The 15,842-nt window shown below is 42.2% G+C and overlaps 1 protein-coding gene across 6 annotated transcripts in view; it reads right to left on the bottom strand.

Annotated features, from left to right (window-relative positions):
• Positions 1 to 345: 345 nt before the first annotated feature.
• The window catches only part of OTULINL (OTU deubiquitinase with linear linkage specificity like), a 40,949-nt gene continuing 25,452 nt past the window's right edge, over positions 346 to 15,842 (bottom strand). For all 6 annotated transcript variants that reach the window (XM_008164377.4, XM_024102068.3, XM_065584237.1 and 3 more), the window contains 7 exons: positions 14,680 to 14,839; positions 14,539 to 14,570; positions 14,350 to 14,441; positions 11,010 to 11,159; positions 4,860 to 4,988; positions 3,678 to 3,950; positions 346 to 2,694 (listed from right to left, as the gene is read on the bottom strand). In XM_008164377.4, the coding sequence (XP_008162599.1) occupies positions 2,515 to 2,694; positions 3,678 to 3,950; positions 4,860 to 4,988; positions 11,010 to 11,159; positions 14,350 to 14,441; positions 14,539 to 14,570; positions 14,680 to 14,839 (1,016 nt within the window). In that variant the 3' untranslated portion in view covers positions 346 to 2,514. The remainder of the gene's footprint in view (positions 2,695 to 3,677; positions 3,951 to 4,859; positions 4,989 to 11,009; positions 11,160 to 14,349; positions 14,442 to 14,538; positions 14,571 to 14,679; positions 14,840 to 15,842) is intronic.

Here is a 15,842-nt window from a genome sequence, read left to right as displayed (position 1 = left end):
TAGAACAAAAGTAATGTAATTTTTTCATAATTCATTTTTTCAGTTATAGTACTTTATATATTGCTAGTCATGATAATTACCATGTCTAGATACTATAGATGATAAACTTTTTAAGTACTCATAAAAGTATAGCAAATACTTCTGCAGAATTGCACTTTGTGTACACATATATGTCTGCATGGAAACTGTATTATAATCTTATTGGGATCTAAGCCATGTCTGTTTACGTAAATAAAGCAGTGAGTACACTGTTGGTATTCAGTAAATAAGAGCAGTATGCTACTATCAGCAATTTTTAAACTTCCACACAGAGCAGAACCAAAACAGAAGAGGAACATGTTGAACTCAGGAAAAAAGGTTTTTTAATAAATAAAATATAATCAGAAATGTGGTTTTGGGAAGATGAAAAAAAATGTATCAAACAGTTTTAATTAAAGGCTACAAATTATTGAACAAACCATCCAATAAAACTTTCAGGAAACAAAACAATTACAGTATTCCCCAAATCCGTGTTTGCTTTATAAATATATATACATATATGCAAAGAAATATAAGGGGGAAAATCACTTTTCATTAAAGAAAGGAATAGCTCAGTCTCTGTGTACTCAAAGCATATATAATTAGTTTAGCTCCTGAAGACCTAATTCACCATTTCATTCTGGTAAATTATCTCCTGTGAGAAAGAGAAACACTACATGAATCTTTGGAGAGGATTTCAACTTTAAAGGAAAATTGTTTGTTTCTTATTAAAAACTCTTCTCTTTATATATAATCTTATTAGAGAAGTGACTCAAATAATTTTAAGCTTATGATTAAGGCTATGTTTTAGTCATGGTATTTTTAGTAAAAGTCATAGACAGGTCATGGGAAGTAAACAAAAATTTATTGCCTGTGACCAGTCCATGACTTGTACTATATACCCTGGACTAAATATTGGGGGGGTGCAGCCCGGGAATGCTGGAGGTGCTGCAGGGGGCACCATTGGTGCTGGGGTGGGGGGTAGGAGGCGGTGCACAGCCTGGGACCCACATTGATGCTGGTGGGCAGGTAGCGGCGTGCAACCCAGGACCCCCATTGGTGGTGGTGGGGATTGGCGGGGCTGGCAGGCTCCCTACCTGGCTCTGCGCCTCCCCGGAAGTGGCAACATCCCACCCACCTCAGCTCCTAGGCAGAAGCATGGCCAGGCAGCTCTGTGCGCTGCCTGTCCCAAGTGCTGGCTCTGCAGCTCCCTTTGGCCAGGAACCGCAGCCAATGGGAGCGGGGGTGGTGTCTGCAGGCAGAGGCAGAGCACAGAGCTGCCTGGCCACACCTCCACCTAGGAGCTGAGGGATGTCACCACTTCTGGGGAGCCCCCAAGGAAAGTGCCACCCAGAGCCCTCACTCCCTCCCCGACGGTGCAGCTGCAGAAGTCATGGAGGTCCCACAAAGTCACAGAATCTGTGACTTCCGTGACCTCCATGACAAACTCGCAGCCTTATGTATGATGATGTTCATGTGCCACAAATAAACATATTGCTAAACTGTTATCACTTTAATTTTCATTAAAGTTAAGCTTCCTAATTTTATAAAATGGTGGAACTGCAGTTCAGTTTCTTAGAATGAGGGGAATGTGTAAAGCTCCTTATTCAAGACAGCAATTCTTGCTTTTTTAATGTATCTGGCATTTCCCTTCCTTCCTAGTAGTCATCTTTTTAATGAACATAAAGTGTGGTGAAATAGCAGTTCCCACCTAAGATAATTTGCTTGTTATACTGGATACTTCTTAAGACCCTCAAAAACTAGAAGTAACCTTGATGTCAAGATTAAGAAAAGTAACTCAAAGGTATTAAATCGTATATACAAAAAAGCTTAGGAAATGTGAGTCCTGCTAAATGTATATATAATGTACAGAGAGTTAACATTTTTGTGAAAAGCCAGTATTTGTAAATGCACTGAAGTGCACAGCCTTCTCAAACCAATTGCAAAGAAAATCCTTTACGTACTTTTGATAGATAACATCAAAATCTGACCCTTCCAAAAAGAAGGGATGCGGGGAGAGCAGGGGGAAGAGTATATATTGAGTAAAGCTATATTGCAAGTTATTTATTTTTATTATTGCCTTTGTTTCTCTCCCAAGTCAGTGGCTGAAGCACCCTTCTTAAACAAAGAATAGGTATCATTTGACATTGTAAGTTTATGTACAACACGTGTTTTGGACTTAGCTCAACAAGTGACTATCAACTATCTAGTGATAATGTTTTCTCACAGGTGATTTACCATTTTTTTTTATTTGAGAACCTTAATATGCCAGTTTGTCCTGATTGTATGATTATGTATTTTGTGTTTTTCTGAGGCAGATCACAGGTGATATGGGTCAGTACAAGCAAGCAAGAAGTTAACATAATAAATCTGTGTGTCCTGTAGTCATTATTTTATGTTACTTGAAATCCTACTGTTGCTGGCAAAGGACTTGGCTTAAAGGTGATAATTTGCTGGAGATGGTCACTTCTTCTACTGCATAGTTAGAAATCAGTCTTATATTCTAATAATGGGGATGTGATAGTGATGGTCATCCTCAGTCAGAAGAGAGACTTCCTGCCAGTCCCTGTGATACTCCTCTGGATAGTTTACTTGAAACTCTTCAGTGTTAAACTTATACAGTCTGTAGACTCTTATATTTACTTCAAGTAAATATCCAAGAAGAAACATTTCAACCTAAGGGGGAAAAAAGATGTAAACATTTGTTTATAGATTTATAAGAAGGAAACTGCGGGAAAAAACATCCTACACTTTAATCATGCTCTGATGTTTAGTGTAAGTCATTTAACTTGTTTAGTTGTGTAATAAGAAGAGTGGACTAGGAATTACAACCACAGGAATTTCCCACAACCACAGCAGAGAAGTACCCAAAGGAGATCTTTCTCAGAAGGGCAAATATACTTTCTGAAGTGGCCTTTCTGGAAAGCTTCTATTAAAAAAACAAAAACAAAAAAACAGGTGCAAAAGATGAAACAGGTCAAACATGCAGGGTATTGTCATCTAAAAATCATGTTATTTTACATATTTTACAGTGGTATCACTGCTTTTTGTAATTTGTATAAATAATTCCCCAAGACATTTTATTTTGGAGAAACTTAAAAGTCCCCCCCCCCTCCGTTTTTAACTGCTTTTTCTTCTACGAAAAAATTGATTTTTTCCTTCCAAACAAAATAATTCTATCGTGGATGATGTATTAAATAGAGCTGAGCAAATAGCTGATTTTTGGAATCAGTGACTGAACTGAAAAAAAAAAAAATCAGCGTCAAAACAAAACTAAGGTTTTGTTTTGTTTTTTCTTCTCACCAAAAAGAGAAAGAAAAATTCTTTTGGGTCAAACAAACTGTTTAGAAAATGTTGATTAGAAATGACATTTTGTTCAGAAAACATCAAGACAGTTCATTTTTAACAGGTCAAAACAAAATGATTTGATATTTCCAAACTGTGTCTTCCAGTTTCTGTCTGGCTGAAACTATTTGCAAATTCAGGTAGAATTTGGCGAACAGCTTAGGTGCGCTAAAAACAATGCATTTTTCACCCACCCTGGTATTAAAGTATACTAGGAACATCAAATCAATGAATAAGAACTCAAAAGTATTCCCAAACCCTAATCCTTCAGAAAACACAGACTGCTAGAACTCATTTTTTATTCACACCATTACCTGCTCCAGACCACCCGTGTCCCCTATGGAATTCAGATGATTCATCATAAAACTCAAAGGGTCAGATGACGTATCACGAGCAAAAAGGAGGCTAAAAAGGACGGGTACACGTTTCTGCTCATTCTTCATCTGTTCATAGGCTTCCACAACTTGGTAAAGCATGATGAATTTTATAGCCTCATACAGCTTATATTCCTTGTTTTCATCGGAGAAAAGGATATTGCACATGTTTCCTCTTTCGTCGTGGTCTTTAACACCACTTATTTCAGTCCACTACAAAGCATACACAAGAAATTCAAATCAGCGGCTTAACTCATCACTAATAAATGTTTTTGTGTTATTTTTTTAATGGAAACTATTTTTGACAAGGATTAAAAAAAGAATAATCACTGGGTATCAATAACCATTATCATAACTAAAGTAAAAATAAATGGAAGAACTGAATGGCTTTTAGAGATTGGCAATGGAACTCAAAGTCTTTCATGTCATAATTTTGAATCCACCAGAGGTTGTTAGTTACAAAAAATAAAGGGACAATACCAGAACTATTAGTTTTGAGGCTCGATCCCCCACTGAGTCTATGAAACTGATTTGATCAGGAGGGTCAAAAGACCAAAACTGATTAATAAAGAACTCTGTCAGCATTTAAAAGGACACTCTCTTTGGAATGTAGAGTGAAATCAGACTGAAAAAACATTCACAGAGACCAGTGGCCATGCCTGAAAACAGATGTGCCTAAATTGCCATTATGGAATGGTAGCAAGTTGGGTAAGACAGTGTTTGTTGTTTTAAACTCTTCCCCCCTCCAATGCTTAATTCTAGTTGTATACTTTGCTTTTAAAAGGCTGTTGGTCACTGTATCATTGATCACAGGTTCCCAAAGGGAAGAAACACAGGTGTCTGAGGTCTCTAAAGATATAAGATAATTTGCAGGTAAACCAAGACAAAAAGATATACAGTAGAATTAAAAATGAACATGTAAAGGCCTAAATAGTGATGATCAACAGCTACAGGGACATACTTATGCCCATACTTAAATCCAGTACATACCACTAACATCTAACAGATTGCACAGGAGCTATGTTTTGAGCAGAAAGCAAATACTTCTGTGACAGTAAATGATTTTCCTTTTCAGTCTCAGTCCTCCCTTCTAACGTTTTTTTCCATTTCCTAAATATTCACCTGTGTCTTTAATGTTTCCATACATTTACGTAATTTTCCAAATACGTTGGCGCCTGTGTATCTTTCTGGTCCAAAACTATATTGCTGAATCCAGTTGCAGCCTTGTGAATACAGAAGCTTTTCAGGGAGCTATAATAATATAATAGGGGAGAGATCACTATTGTAACAACAAGCAGAATATCCTATTGTAATTAATTTAGGTATAGCGAAGATATGTTTTAAATGATAAACCACATCCTGAATAAGACTAAAACCGAGCCAACAATTTTAAAAAAGGAAAGGTTATTTACTCTGCGATAACTGGAGATTCTATGAGATGTATTGATGTGTAGTGCACTTTAGGTGCTCATGAGCTCCATCTGCCTAGAACCAGAGAATTCTTTCTAGGGGTGTCTGCTTGGTCCGTGTATGTGCCCACTCCCTCCTTATGCTCCTCACCAAGGGTATAAAATGGGCTGCTGAACCACCCCCATCTCAGGTCCTTCTCCACTGCAAGGTTCCACAATGGATTCGAGGCAGTGGGAATAGAGGGTGAGTGGTGTATGACACATACGAGCATTTCAAAGAACTCCAATTACTACAAGGTGAGTAATCTTTCCTTCTTCTTCGAGTACTTGTCATTTTGTATGGTGCACCTCAGATGATTTACAACCAGAGTCCCTCCCAAGGAGGTGGATGCCCGCAGCCTTGCACCACTACAGAATGCAGGACTGGCCTAGCCTGGGAGGCATCCAAGTCAGATGCTTGCACCAGAGCATGGTGCCTCACAGAGATGTATACCAAGCCCCAGGTCGCTGCTCTGTAGATGTCAACGATCCTTGAGTGAGGCTATCCAAGCTGCCTGGGCTTTTGTCAAATGTGTTATTATACTGCCCCCAAGAGGGATCTCATTCAGCTTGTAGCAGAGTACCGTGCAGCCTGAGATCCACTTTGACAGTCTCTGGAGGAAATGGCTTTTCCCATCATCCTCTCTGCAAATGAGACGAAGAGTCTAGGTAACTTCTAGAACTGCTGTGCCCTCTACAGGTAAAAAGCAAGAGCTCTATGGGCATCCCAGGAGTGCCACTTCGCCTCTTCCTTTGTGGCGTGTGGCTTGGGGGAGAACATAGGTGACTGGATGCTTTGGTTGATGTGAAAGTCAAACCTCATGTGTAGTCTCATGGATACTTTGTCCTTGTGTTATACTGCGTGGGGGATCTGCCATGAGTACCCCTAGTGCCCCTTCTTGTCTGACATTATAGTGACCAGAAACTCCACCTTTATGGAAAGGTGCTGCAGGGAGCACGAAGCCAGTGGCTCAAACACTAACCCCCTCAGACTGAATAAGACCAAGCGTAAGCCCCAGGCTGCCGCAGGCTTCATCATGGGAGGGAAGTCCCTAACTAAAACCTGCAGGAACTGGAATGTAAACGGGTGTGAGAGAACAGTGTAGCTGCCCACTGTCAGGTGGAATCTCAGAGAGCTGAGGGACAGCCTGAGGATTTAGAAGCTAACAGGTAGTCCAACATGTCTGGCACCCCTGAATGCAAGGGGGAAATTCGCGGTTGATCATATTACATCAGAAACCTCTTCCATTTTATAGTGTAGCACCTCCTGGTAGAGTTTTCCTACAGTTACTCTGTAAGGTATGCACGTCAGCCAAACAAACTCTCTTTAGGCTCAACATCCATCCAAATACCACACCCTCAGGGGCAGCATGGATATGGGTTGGCGAGTCCTCCCATCATCCTGCGTCAAGAGGTCTCATATCACGGGAGTGGAGAGGACCCCGAGCAAAAAAGTGCAACAGAGTATGGGGTACAAAAACTGACAAGGCCACCCCAATGCCATGAGAATGACTTGCACCTTGTCCTGCCTGATCTTTCTTAAGTAACCGTGATCACAGAGGGATCGGGGGAAACACATACTTCAGAGCCTCCAAGCATCACATGAGGAAAATGTCACCTAGAGAGCCTGAGCTGCAACCCCTCTGTGGAGCAGAACTCCCTGCACTTCTTGTTCAGATCTGACACAAACAAGTCTGTTATTAGGTGAACCCATTCTGGAAACACCACCTACAGAGTCAGGCCCTGAAACTCCCACTCATTCTCGCTGCACAAGTGTCTGCTAAAGGAGTCGGCCAGGGTGTTCTGAAACTCTGGCAGATGGACTGCTCAAGGTAATGTTCAGAGGTATGCACCCATTCCAGACATGCTTGCTGGTGTAACAGAGCACTGTTATGTTGTCTGACAGCACCTGGACCAACTGGCTCCAAATGCAAGGGAGGAAATGCTTGCAGGTCAGCCAAACCACCTTTCACCCTCCAGCACACTGATGTGGAAAATTCACCCCTGAGGGAACCACATCCCTTGGTCCATCTGCCCCTCCATGTGACCTCCTCTGCCTGACAGAGAGGTGTCTGTGGTCATAGTCCTAGTCAATAGCAGGTAACAGAACAGGACATCCAGGCACACACCTTTCTCCTGTCTTCACACCAGCCAAAGCAGTCTACAACCCTTCAGGGAATGGAGACTAGCAAGTTGAGACTGTGTGGACATCATCCATAGCCACGCCTGCAGGCACAAAGCGATTGTCTGGCAAATATGACACTGGATCTGGCGGCACCCCTATAGCCTGTGTCAGTTCCACAGTGAACTTGTCCAAGTTCACCCTGAGACCCAGTCTTTTGAACAGGCCCAGGAGTGTGACCAGACACCTGCGCCTCCTGGCAAGGTTGCCTCTTGAGGGGCCAATCGTTCAAGTGGAGATACACTACTGGCCCTACCGGGGATAGAGCACTGATACCACCACCAGCACCATGGTGAACACCCTCAGCGCCACTGAAAGTTCGAAAGGAAGTACCCAGTACAGGTAGGGCTGATGCACAGTGATAAACTTCAGGAATCTCCTGTGTGGTGGGTGGATGTTTATGTGGAAATAGAGATCGAAAGCCATGAACCAATCTCCAAGATCTAGTGAGGGAATAATTGAAACCAGGGTGACCATCCTGAACTTCAGACTGCATATAAACTTGTGCAGCTTCCTGAGGCCAAAGGTAGGTCTCCATTCCCCTACACCCCATCTTCTTGGGGACGAGGAAATACCTTGAATAGAAACTTTCCCTTTGCTGTCAGGGGCATTGGTTCTATCGCCCCTCATTGCAGGAGGGCCTCCACCTCCTGCTGAAGAACCCGCTTGTGAAAGTTGTCCATGAAAGAGGACGGAGAAGGGGGTTTGGGATTGGGGATGGACAAAAACTGGATGGTATATCCCAAGATGACCTCTAGTACCCACCTGTCTGTCGTGTCTCTCTCCAGATTGGTAGGTACTGTGGCAGCCACACTTCAAAATTTGAGGAAGAAACAGGGAAGGAGCCTAAATCCATTGGTCTGGTTGGTGCCTGGCTCTCAAGAGTCCCAACAAAATGCTGATTTGGGAGTCTGATGGACATGAAGGATGACTGCTCCTGGGCACTCCTCCTCTGCTTCATCTGGCACTTGCGGGGAAGTTCATACTGCCACTGGTGCTAAAACAGTGGCTTGGGTGGGCCTCTGCCTGAACTGTGGCTTGGTGGACTTGCGCTTCATAACAGGTGTGTAAATGCCAACCAAACTGAGCATGGCTCAGGAGTCCTTTAGTGAATGGTGGGACTCATCCATCCTTATGCTAAACAGTTTGTTCCATTCGAATGGAAGGTCCATCATCATTAATTGCATGTCCTTTTGGATCCCTGAAGAAGAGAGCCACAACTAATGTCTCACTGCCACTGCCATAGACATGGACCACGCCACAGTGTCTGCCACATTTAGGGCTGTCACAAGGGTGGATCTGGACACCAGCTTTCCCTCACTGATTAGGGCCTGAAATGGCTCCCTATTGTCCTGAAGTACCTTCTTGATGAATTTGATGAACCTATTGTAGATGTTGAAGTCATACTTGGCCATCAGTACCTGGCAGTTCAGAATCCAAAACTGTAGGGAAGGCGAAGAGTACTCTTCCCCCACCCCCGCAAATTCTATTAGCTGTCTTTTTGTGAGGCATAGAGCTGGCAGCTGTTGCCTACTGCACTACGTTGCTACTGTCACCACCAGCAAGCTAAGGGCCAGGTGGGGAAAAAAAGGTATTTTGACCCCTTTGTGGGCATGAAATCTCCCTCCTCTGCCCACTTGTACACCACAGGAATGGTGGCCGGCATCTGCCAGAGTGTCTTAATTGGCTCGAGGATGGCCTTGTTAATTGGCAGCTCCACCCTGCTTGGGCCCAAGCTGTACAGAATGTCCAGCAGTCTATGCAGAGCCGCCGGGACCTCTTCCAGAGAGATGTGCAGGGCCTCGACCCCCCTCTGAAGCAAGCCCTGGAAGACCTTGGGTCAACCAGGCACTGTGGAGAAGCTGGTATCACTGCTTCCTCTGGAAATAATATGGATAAGCTCACTGGTGCACTCTCCTCCTGCCCAGGCTGGTCCTCACCTTCTGAGGGTCTCTCTGTTCCAGGGAGCCTGTGGAGATTCTTCCTCCCACAGGAGAGATTTATCTCCCTGGGCTCCCAAGTCCCTCAGTGTGGGTACAAAATGCGATGGGTTTGTGGATCTTCCAGGCCTCACTACTGCCACTGTGGAGCCTCATACCCCATCGTAGCAGTCCCCAAGATGATGTGTACCAGTACATATAAGGTGAATATTCCCTGGGACGGGAGTACTGTGACACTCAGAGATTCCCGATGGCCTATCTGGTCTTAACCCTCACAAAAGTCACCTTGGGGAGTAGTTTGGGGACAGGCCTCCTGTTCCTGGTACCTCCAGAGTCAAAGGATTCTGAGTCTGAGTCCAATGGGGGATCTCTCAGTACCAGGAGGTGGCGATGCCCTGTCTCTATTAGTTGACAGTACTGGCAAAAGTCTGGCTTGACCCCAGCTCAGTGATGGGGTACAGGCTGGTATCGATTGGCATGTTGGTATAACTGGGTGGTCTCTGGACAGCAACAGCAATCCCAGGTCTTCTCACCCAAGTCTATCGGAGCCGATGGGGGATTGGGGAGTGGCAGGAGAGGCCTGGAACCAGCCAAAGCCACACTCCTACCTTCCTCGGGCCGACATACAGGGGGTCAGAGTCTGGAGCTGCCCTCATGGACCTATCCCTGAGAAACATCATGAGGCAGATCTCCCTTGACTGCCTCATCCTCTGTGGAAATGACCTACAAGTTCTGCACTTGGTAAGGATAAGGCCTTCCCCCAGGTGGTCCAAAAAGAGTCATGACTGTCATTTACTGGGAAGTCCCCCTGGCAGTCCACAAAGCTCTTGAAGCCTTTGGCATATTCTCCCTGCACCAGAGTGAAGCAAGGGGACAAGGGGGGGAGGGAAGAAGGGAGGATCACTGCCCTACACAAGGGGTGCCCAACAAGGGCACAAAATATACTAAGCTAAACTATTTACAGGTAAAGGCCGAAAGGATGCAGTGACCTGAGGCTCCATCCCAGACTCCAAGCAGCGAGAAGGAAGTGAGAGGGCAGCGGTCTGGTAGCCCCCTCTTCTCCTCGGTGCAGAGCACATGAATGAACTGAACAGACACTGCTAGGAGGAATTCTCTGGTCTCAGGCTCACGGAGCACATATACAACCTGAAGTGCACTCCAAAAAAAGAAAAGCACTCAAAAAGAAACCCCCAGTCATCTACCACTTTAGCTAATGGTAACGCTCTGTCGACTCTCAGCTTCATAAGAACTTTTGTGGCCTTTTCAATAGATAACCAGCCAATAAAGAGCACAATGGGACCCTCATCCCAGACTGGGGTCTCTAAGCACCCTCAATGCAAATAGTAAATAATAATTCCTGTCCAGTGGCAGGCATAAGGCTTAAAATGGGACCATATAGATTATTATTATACCTTATTAGCATGAGAGAAATAGCCCTTATACCCATGCCCCCTCAGACATGATACTATACCCACCCATCTCCCTTCATTTATTCTTGTACTCTTAAGAATAAGGGAACACAATGGACTTGATACTTGCTTCCACTTTTGCATAGTGCTTAATCTGTCTTGCTCCCTCCTGTATGCTCTACTCACACTTGCAATGGAGTACAGCAATTTTAGAGAAGTTGTTGCTGGCTCAAATCCTCCTTCTATAATATAAGGACATGTAAATTTTATTTGCTTCGGCAACTGAAACATACCTTTAAAATGTCTCTCTCCTTCATCCATGATGGAAAATAAATGCCCTGGCTGAATACCTGAAACAGCACAGCTCTTAATGCACAGTAGTTATCTCTTCTGACTTGTCGTATATATTTAATATGGTGTTTCCAAAACAGTTCTTCATAAGCCTAAAAAAAAGGCCAAAACAGCAGAGAACAATGTGTATCTTAAAACCTAGAATGAACCAATGAGACAAGTTCGCTTTGAGGCTAATTTCAACATGTCCTTAAGGGTCTATAAAAATTCTGTTTTTAGTGGAGTAATACTACTGATCTCAGTGGAGTTACTGCTGATGAACACTAGTACAAGGGAAAGCAGAAGTCCTAAAGACATTTTATTTCATTGTAGATGTATACACTTTCTACCAGTTTCAATATGTTTATACATGGTCTGGACATCGTACTTCTCCAATTTCCAAAATGATCTTTATGATCGTCTGTATGTATAATTCAATGCATATTTAAGTAATTTTTTATCCTCTCTCTCTAACTTGAAACTGATGTTTACCAGGTTATATGTTGTGAGCAGGAGACAGCAAACTGCTATGGCCAAAAAGGTTTGATATGGGGAATTTTTGTGGATTCACTGGTGCTGTCAGCCTAATACTAACAGTTCTAACCTTTGAGGAACATCTACTTTGCAGGCACTCAGAAGTGCTAGGAATTTGTTATCAAGGTGACTGAGAAAAAGATCACGACTTTTCTGTGCAGAACTTTATATGACAATGCCAGTATTTCAAAAAGAAAATTTGGATCCAGATGTTAGGTTCATACCAGATTGTTTTCTCTTCTAAAATTGTGTATCTAGCAATATACAGCAGATGGAGCCCTTCCATCGCAAAAATTATGCCACTGGATTACTAAATTGATTCTCTATCTGAAGGTAGCTGGCACAAAATGCAAAATGGCACAAAATAACCCCAATATTTATTTCATCTTCTGTGATCTCTGGAAAGTGCTTTCTTGTGTCTCTTTAGCCATTACTGATACTATTTATTCATTCACTATTCATTTGCTGAAGATTTTATTAAAAATTGGATCATACAACAGTAGCATAACTACTGTCAAGCAGTTTGCAGTGGAGCAAACTAATTCAACACATTGTGTCTAGTCTATTTTAAAAAGACAGGGAACTGGGATATAATCACAACTCTTCACATCAGTGGCAATTACTAGGCTAAATCCCCATGACCCACTGTGATGGCCAAATATGGTTTCTAATTTCTAAAAGCATTTGTGCCCATAAAACATGTTTGGCATCTTCACTGTATTATTTAAACCTAGAATTGACTATGCCAGCAAACTATAGGCCAGGATGAGACCACTGAAATTTCTGGCCTAATTCTTTGGTTGCCAGAAAAATAAAGGGACGATGAAGAATAATCATTTTAAACCCAAAATGCCTATTTTATGTTCCAGCATTCTGGAAAGCACAGTTATGTATTTAAAACAAAGACTCCCTTCCCTTCCAAACTGAATCAGCAGCAGTCCTAAGAACTGGCAGCATGCCAGTATTGCCAGGATTTTAGTTGCTAGGTTGTTGCCCCCACCACCACCTCTTTTCTAAATAGTGGGATGAGAGCGTCATTGCTACATTTCCAAAAGCAATGCTATTAATAGTCACATTCCCAGGTATACTTGTGCAAAAGGTCAAACAGCACAAGTTTTCCCTCAGTATCACTTCATTAAATATTAAATGCAGTCTTGTTGAAATTATAGGAAGTGCCTAGCTCAAACCCACACATTTCCTGAAAAAAGTCAGAGTTAAGGCATGTGAAACAATTCGTTACAGTAAGTAAACTCCACACACAAACCTTTGCAGAGTGAGTTAAGGATAGGGTGAGAAGTGTCAGTGCTGTGGGTTTTGGTTTTAACTACACTAAAGGTCACATTATCTTGGTGTTTTGTGTTTAATAGCCTTTTTTCTTCCTACAAGATAACATTAGAAATAATCACTTGTCATTAAACTGATTCCAGTTCTTCAGACTAGTACATTTTCAAAGAGGTTTTAATATATGGATTACAAAACAAATTGTAACAGCATTATGTCAAAACTCTTGGGGTGTAATCCAGAGATTTGGCTGTGTAATAAAACGATTATCTGAAATTTATTGCAGGTAGATTGTGTACATGTTGTTGTAGGCTACAACAACTTTCCTGTTTTCACTTTTTACAATAAAATAAAACCAGGTATAGGAGGAGCCATTGTGGGCCAGTAAAATATCATTGCCTCTCTTCCTTGATCAGTGGTTCAGTTTAAAGAAAGAACAAAAGAGAACTGGTGCCTCTTTCTTTTTGGTTTTGTAGCATCAGTCTGAGTGTGGTTTTGGGGGTAATTCAACATGTTGGCACTTGCTGCCAACATTGCTTGAGTCCCACTACAGTATTGCAGAAATTACTTCTCCCCACCATGTGCTGCTAGGACAGTTGTGGTGAGCTTAGGTGCCTGAGTATATACTCGGTTGCATTTTGTTTTCATTTCATTGAAACGATCAATTCATCTTTTGTATTAACTTAGTTTAGTTTCTTTGCAGTTAGAAATTGGAAGGTCTGTAACTACTATTCCTCCTACAAAGGGAGCGGGGGTGCTAGTGAATCAGGTCCATTGCTTCGAGGACTAAAGAAAAGTCTAGTCTGGCCAACCTGCACTCAAGATCAGGACCCAAAGTTGGGGAAAACAAAAGTTGCTATATGCCACCTCTGTGTTCCCCCAGAGGTACTGGGGAATTAGGTTGGTCCCCAGTGCAAATTAGATCTGCTCAGGGCTACTTTAACTTCAACCAGATGGCCTGAGGATACCAGAGTGCAGCTCTGCTCTGAGTATGCCTCCCAACACACCCCTACACCACAGGGTGGCCAGCTCTTCTAGCTCTATGGCAGCCATGAATTCCTCCATGACAAGGGAATGTCCAGCTGCACTGTTAGGCTAGCTCGTTGGCTCGTTTTTGCTGGCAGAGCAGTGCAAAGAGGATGCATCAATGCTGAGGATCTGGTCCACATTCTGAGTAATTCTTGCCTGTAAGGGTACATCTACACTGCAGCTGGAGGTGTAATGTCCAGTTCAGATAGATGTACACGTGCTCACTCAATCAAAGCTACTGTGTGTACATCTACCCTAGCTGGACATTATACCTCCTGTCTATATACAGAACTGTGTACCTAAGGAGAGCTTCCCCCCGCCCCTTTTTGAAATTCATTTGATCTCACACAGCTCATAACATCTACTTACATCAAAATTGGATGGAATTTATTCTTTTTTTCAAACTCAATATTTTTTTCAAACTTTTTATATATAGATTCAACTTCTAAAAATTCTTACCGCCTTCATCTGCTTGGCCTGCTTGGTTTCTCCTTTCCATTCTCTTGCACAATAACCAAGCAGATCAACTTCTGCCAGTACACTGAGGTTCTCTAAACCAAATTTAATTCACAGATTAGTTAAACATCTACTTTTTTGCATTTAAAAAGGAGGAAAGTTATAATGCAGATTGGTAACAAAAAAGTTTACTTTTGAATTTTCTCTGCAGATATCTACTCCACCTGAAATCCAAATGATAAAACAGCTGTCAAAAAGAGTTTGCAGAAAGTAAATATTTAATGAAAGAACAAAGATACAATTGAAATGAAAGGCATCGTAGTAAAAACATACCATTTCAACAGCTGTGCTAAGTACGCATAGAGCCTTCTACAATACCAGAGAGCAGCAAGGAGAAAAGACATGACTAATATTAGTTGTCTCTTTATTTTTTGCCACACCATATGTAAGGATTGGTTGACAGCTGTTGTCCACGACTGCACTTCATTCCTTCCTGAAACAAAAATTAAAAAGTGAACAATATCTCACTGTTTCACACTACCTGTATACAACCCTTCTACTAATGACTTTATGTTGCTAAGCATTCAAAATGAGATTGGCTGAAAACCTATGAGATTTTTAGAAATGATAAATTTGGGCGCTCATTTTAGTTATCCTCTGCTTTCTGAACCGTTTGGGTGCATTTGAGTCATGCTTTAAAGCTTTTCTCTGCAACGAGGGCTAAAAACGTACTTTTTTAACGAAAGTTGAGATTCTCATCTAATCACATGATTCCGGGAGATGGTGTTTTAAGAAAAACAGCAAATATTGCAAGACTCACAATCAAACTGTGAGAGTTGGCAACACTGGAGACCAGCAATAGGGAAACCAAGATGTTTTGAAAGCTGATTGCTAGTTCTTGGGCATGTGCACCCATCACAATGTCCTGTTCTGAGGCCTGGCCCTTTAAGACCAAGGGAGTTGTACTCTCCAGATGGAGCACAAGATGGAGAATGATCAATTTAGCATCATGTGACTGGAAACCACATAAAGGAATACTCCTGGCTCAATATGGGGAAGATAAAGATTAATTTACGACCCTGAAGAAAGTTCCACCTTGACGATTTTGCAGGAGGTCTAGGGGGTTAGCCACAGGAAAGGCATGAACCCTTATTTTCCAGCTGGGAGAAAGCAGGACAGCTCTCACACTCTGTATTATTTTGAGGGTTTTTTTTTTTTAATCTTTTGTTAATAAAACCCACCCTGAAGAATAGGACATGAACTAAGTGGCTGTAGAGTGCTTTACTCTACCTTCCTTGACTGGTGAATTTGCTACTGGCTTAGGCTTAGTACATTCCTATAATTTATGATTAACTATTGCTCTACCAATAACTGCTTCAAGTATTAACATATTTGCACCATAGGATCAACATATCTGTAATAATGAACATTAACCAACCAACCAAAAAAAAAAAAAAGCAACAGGACATACCTTCCTTGCATTTTCATTTAGTACA

Source organism: Chrysemys picta, chromosome 2 (genome assembly GCF_011386835.1).
Source record: "Chrysemys picta bellii isolate R12L10 chromosome 2, ASM1138683v2, whole genome shotgun sequence".
NCBI classification, from domain to species: Eukaryota; Metazoa; Chordata; order Testudines; family Emydidae; genus Chrysemys; species Chrysemys picta.
This window is presented reverse-complemented; position numbering and strand designations above follow the sequence as displayed.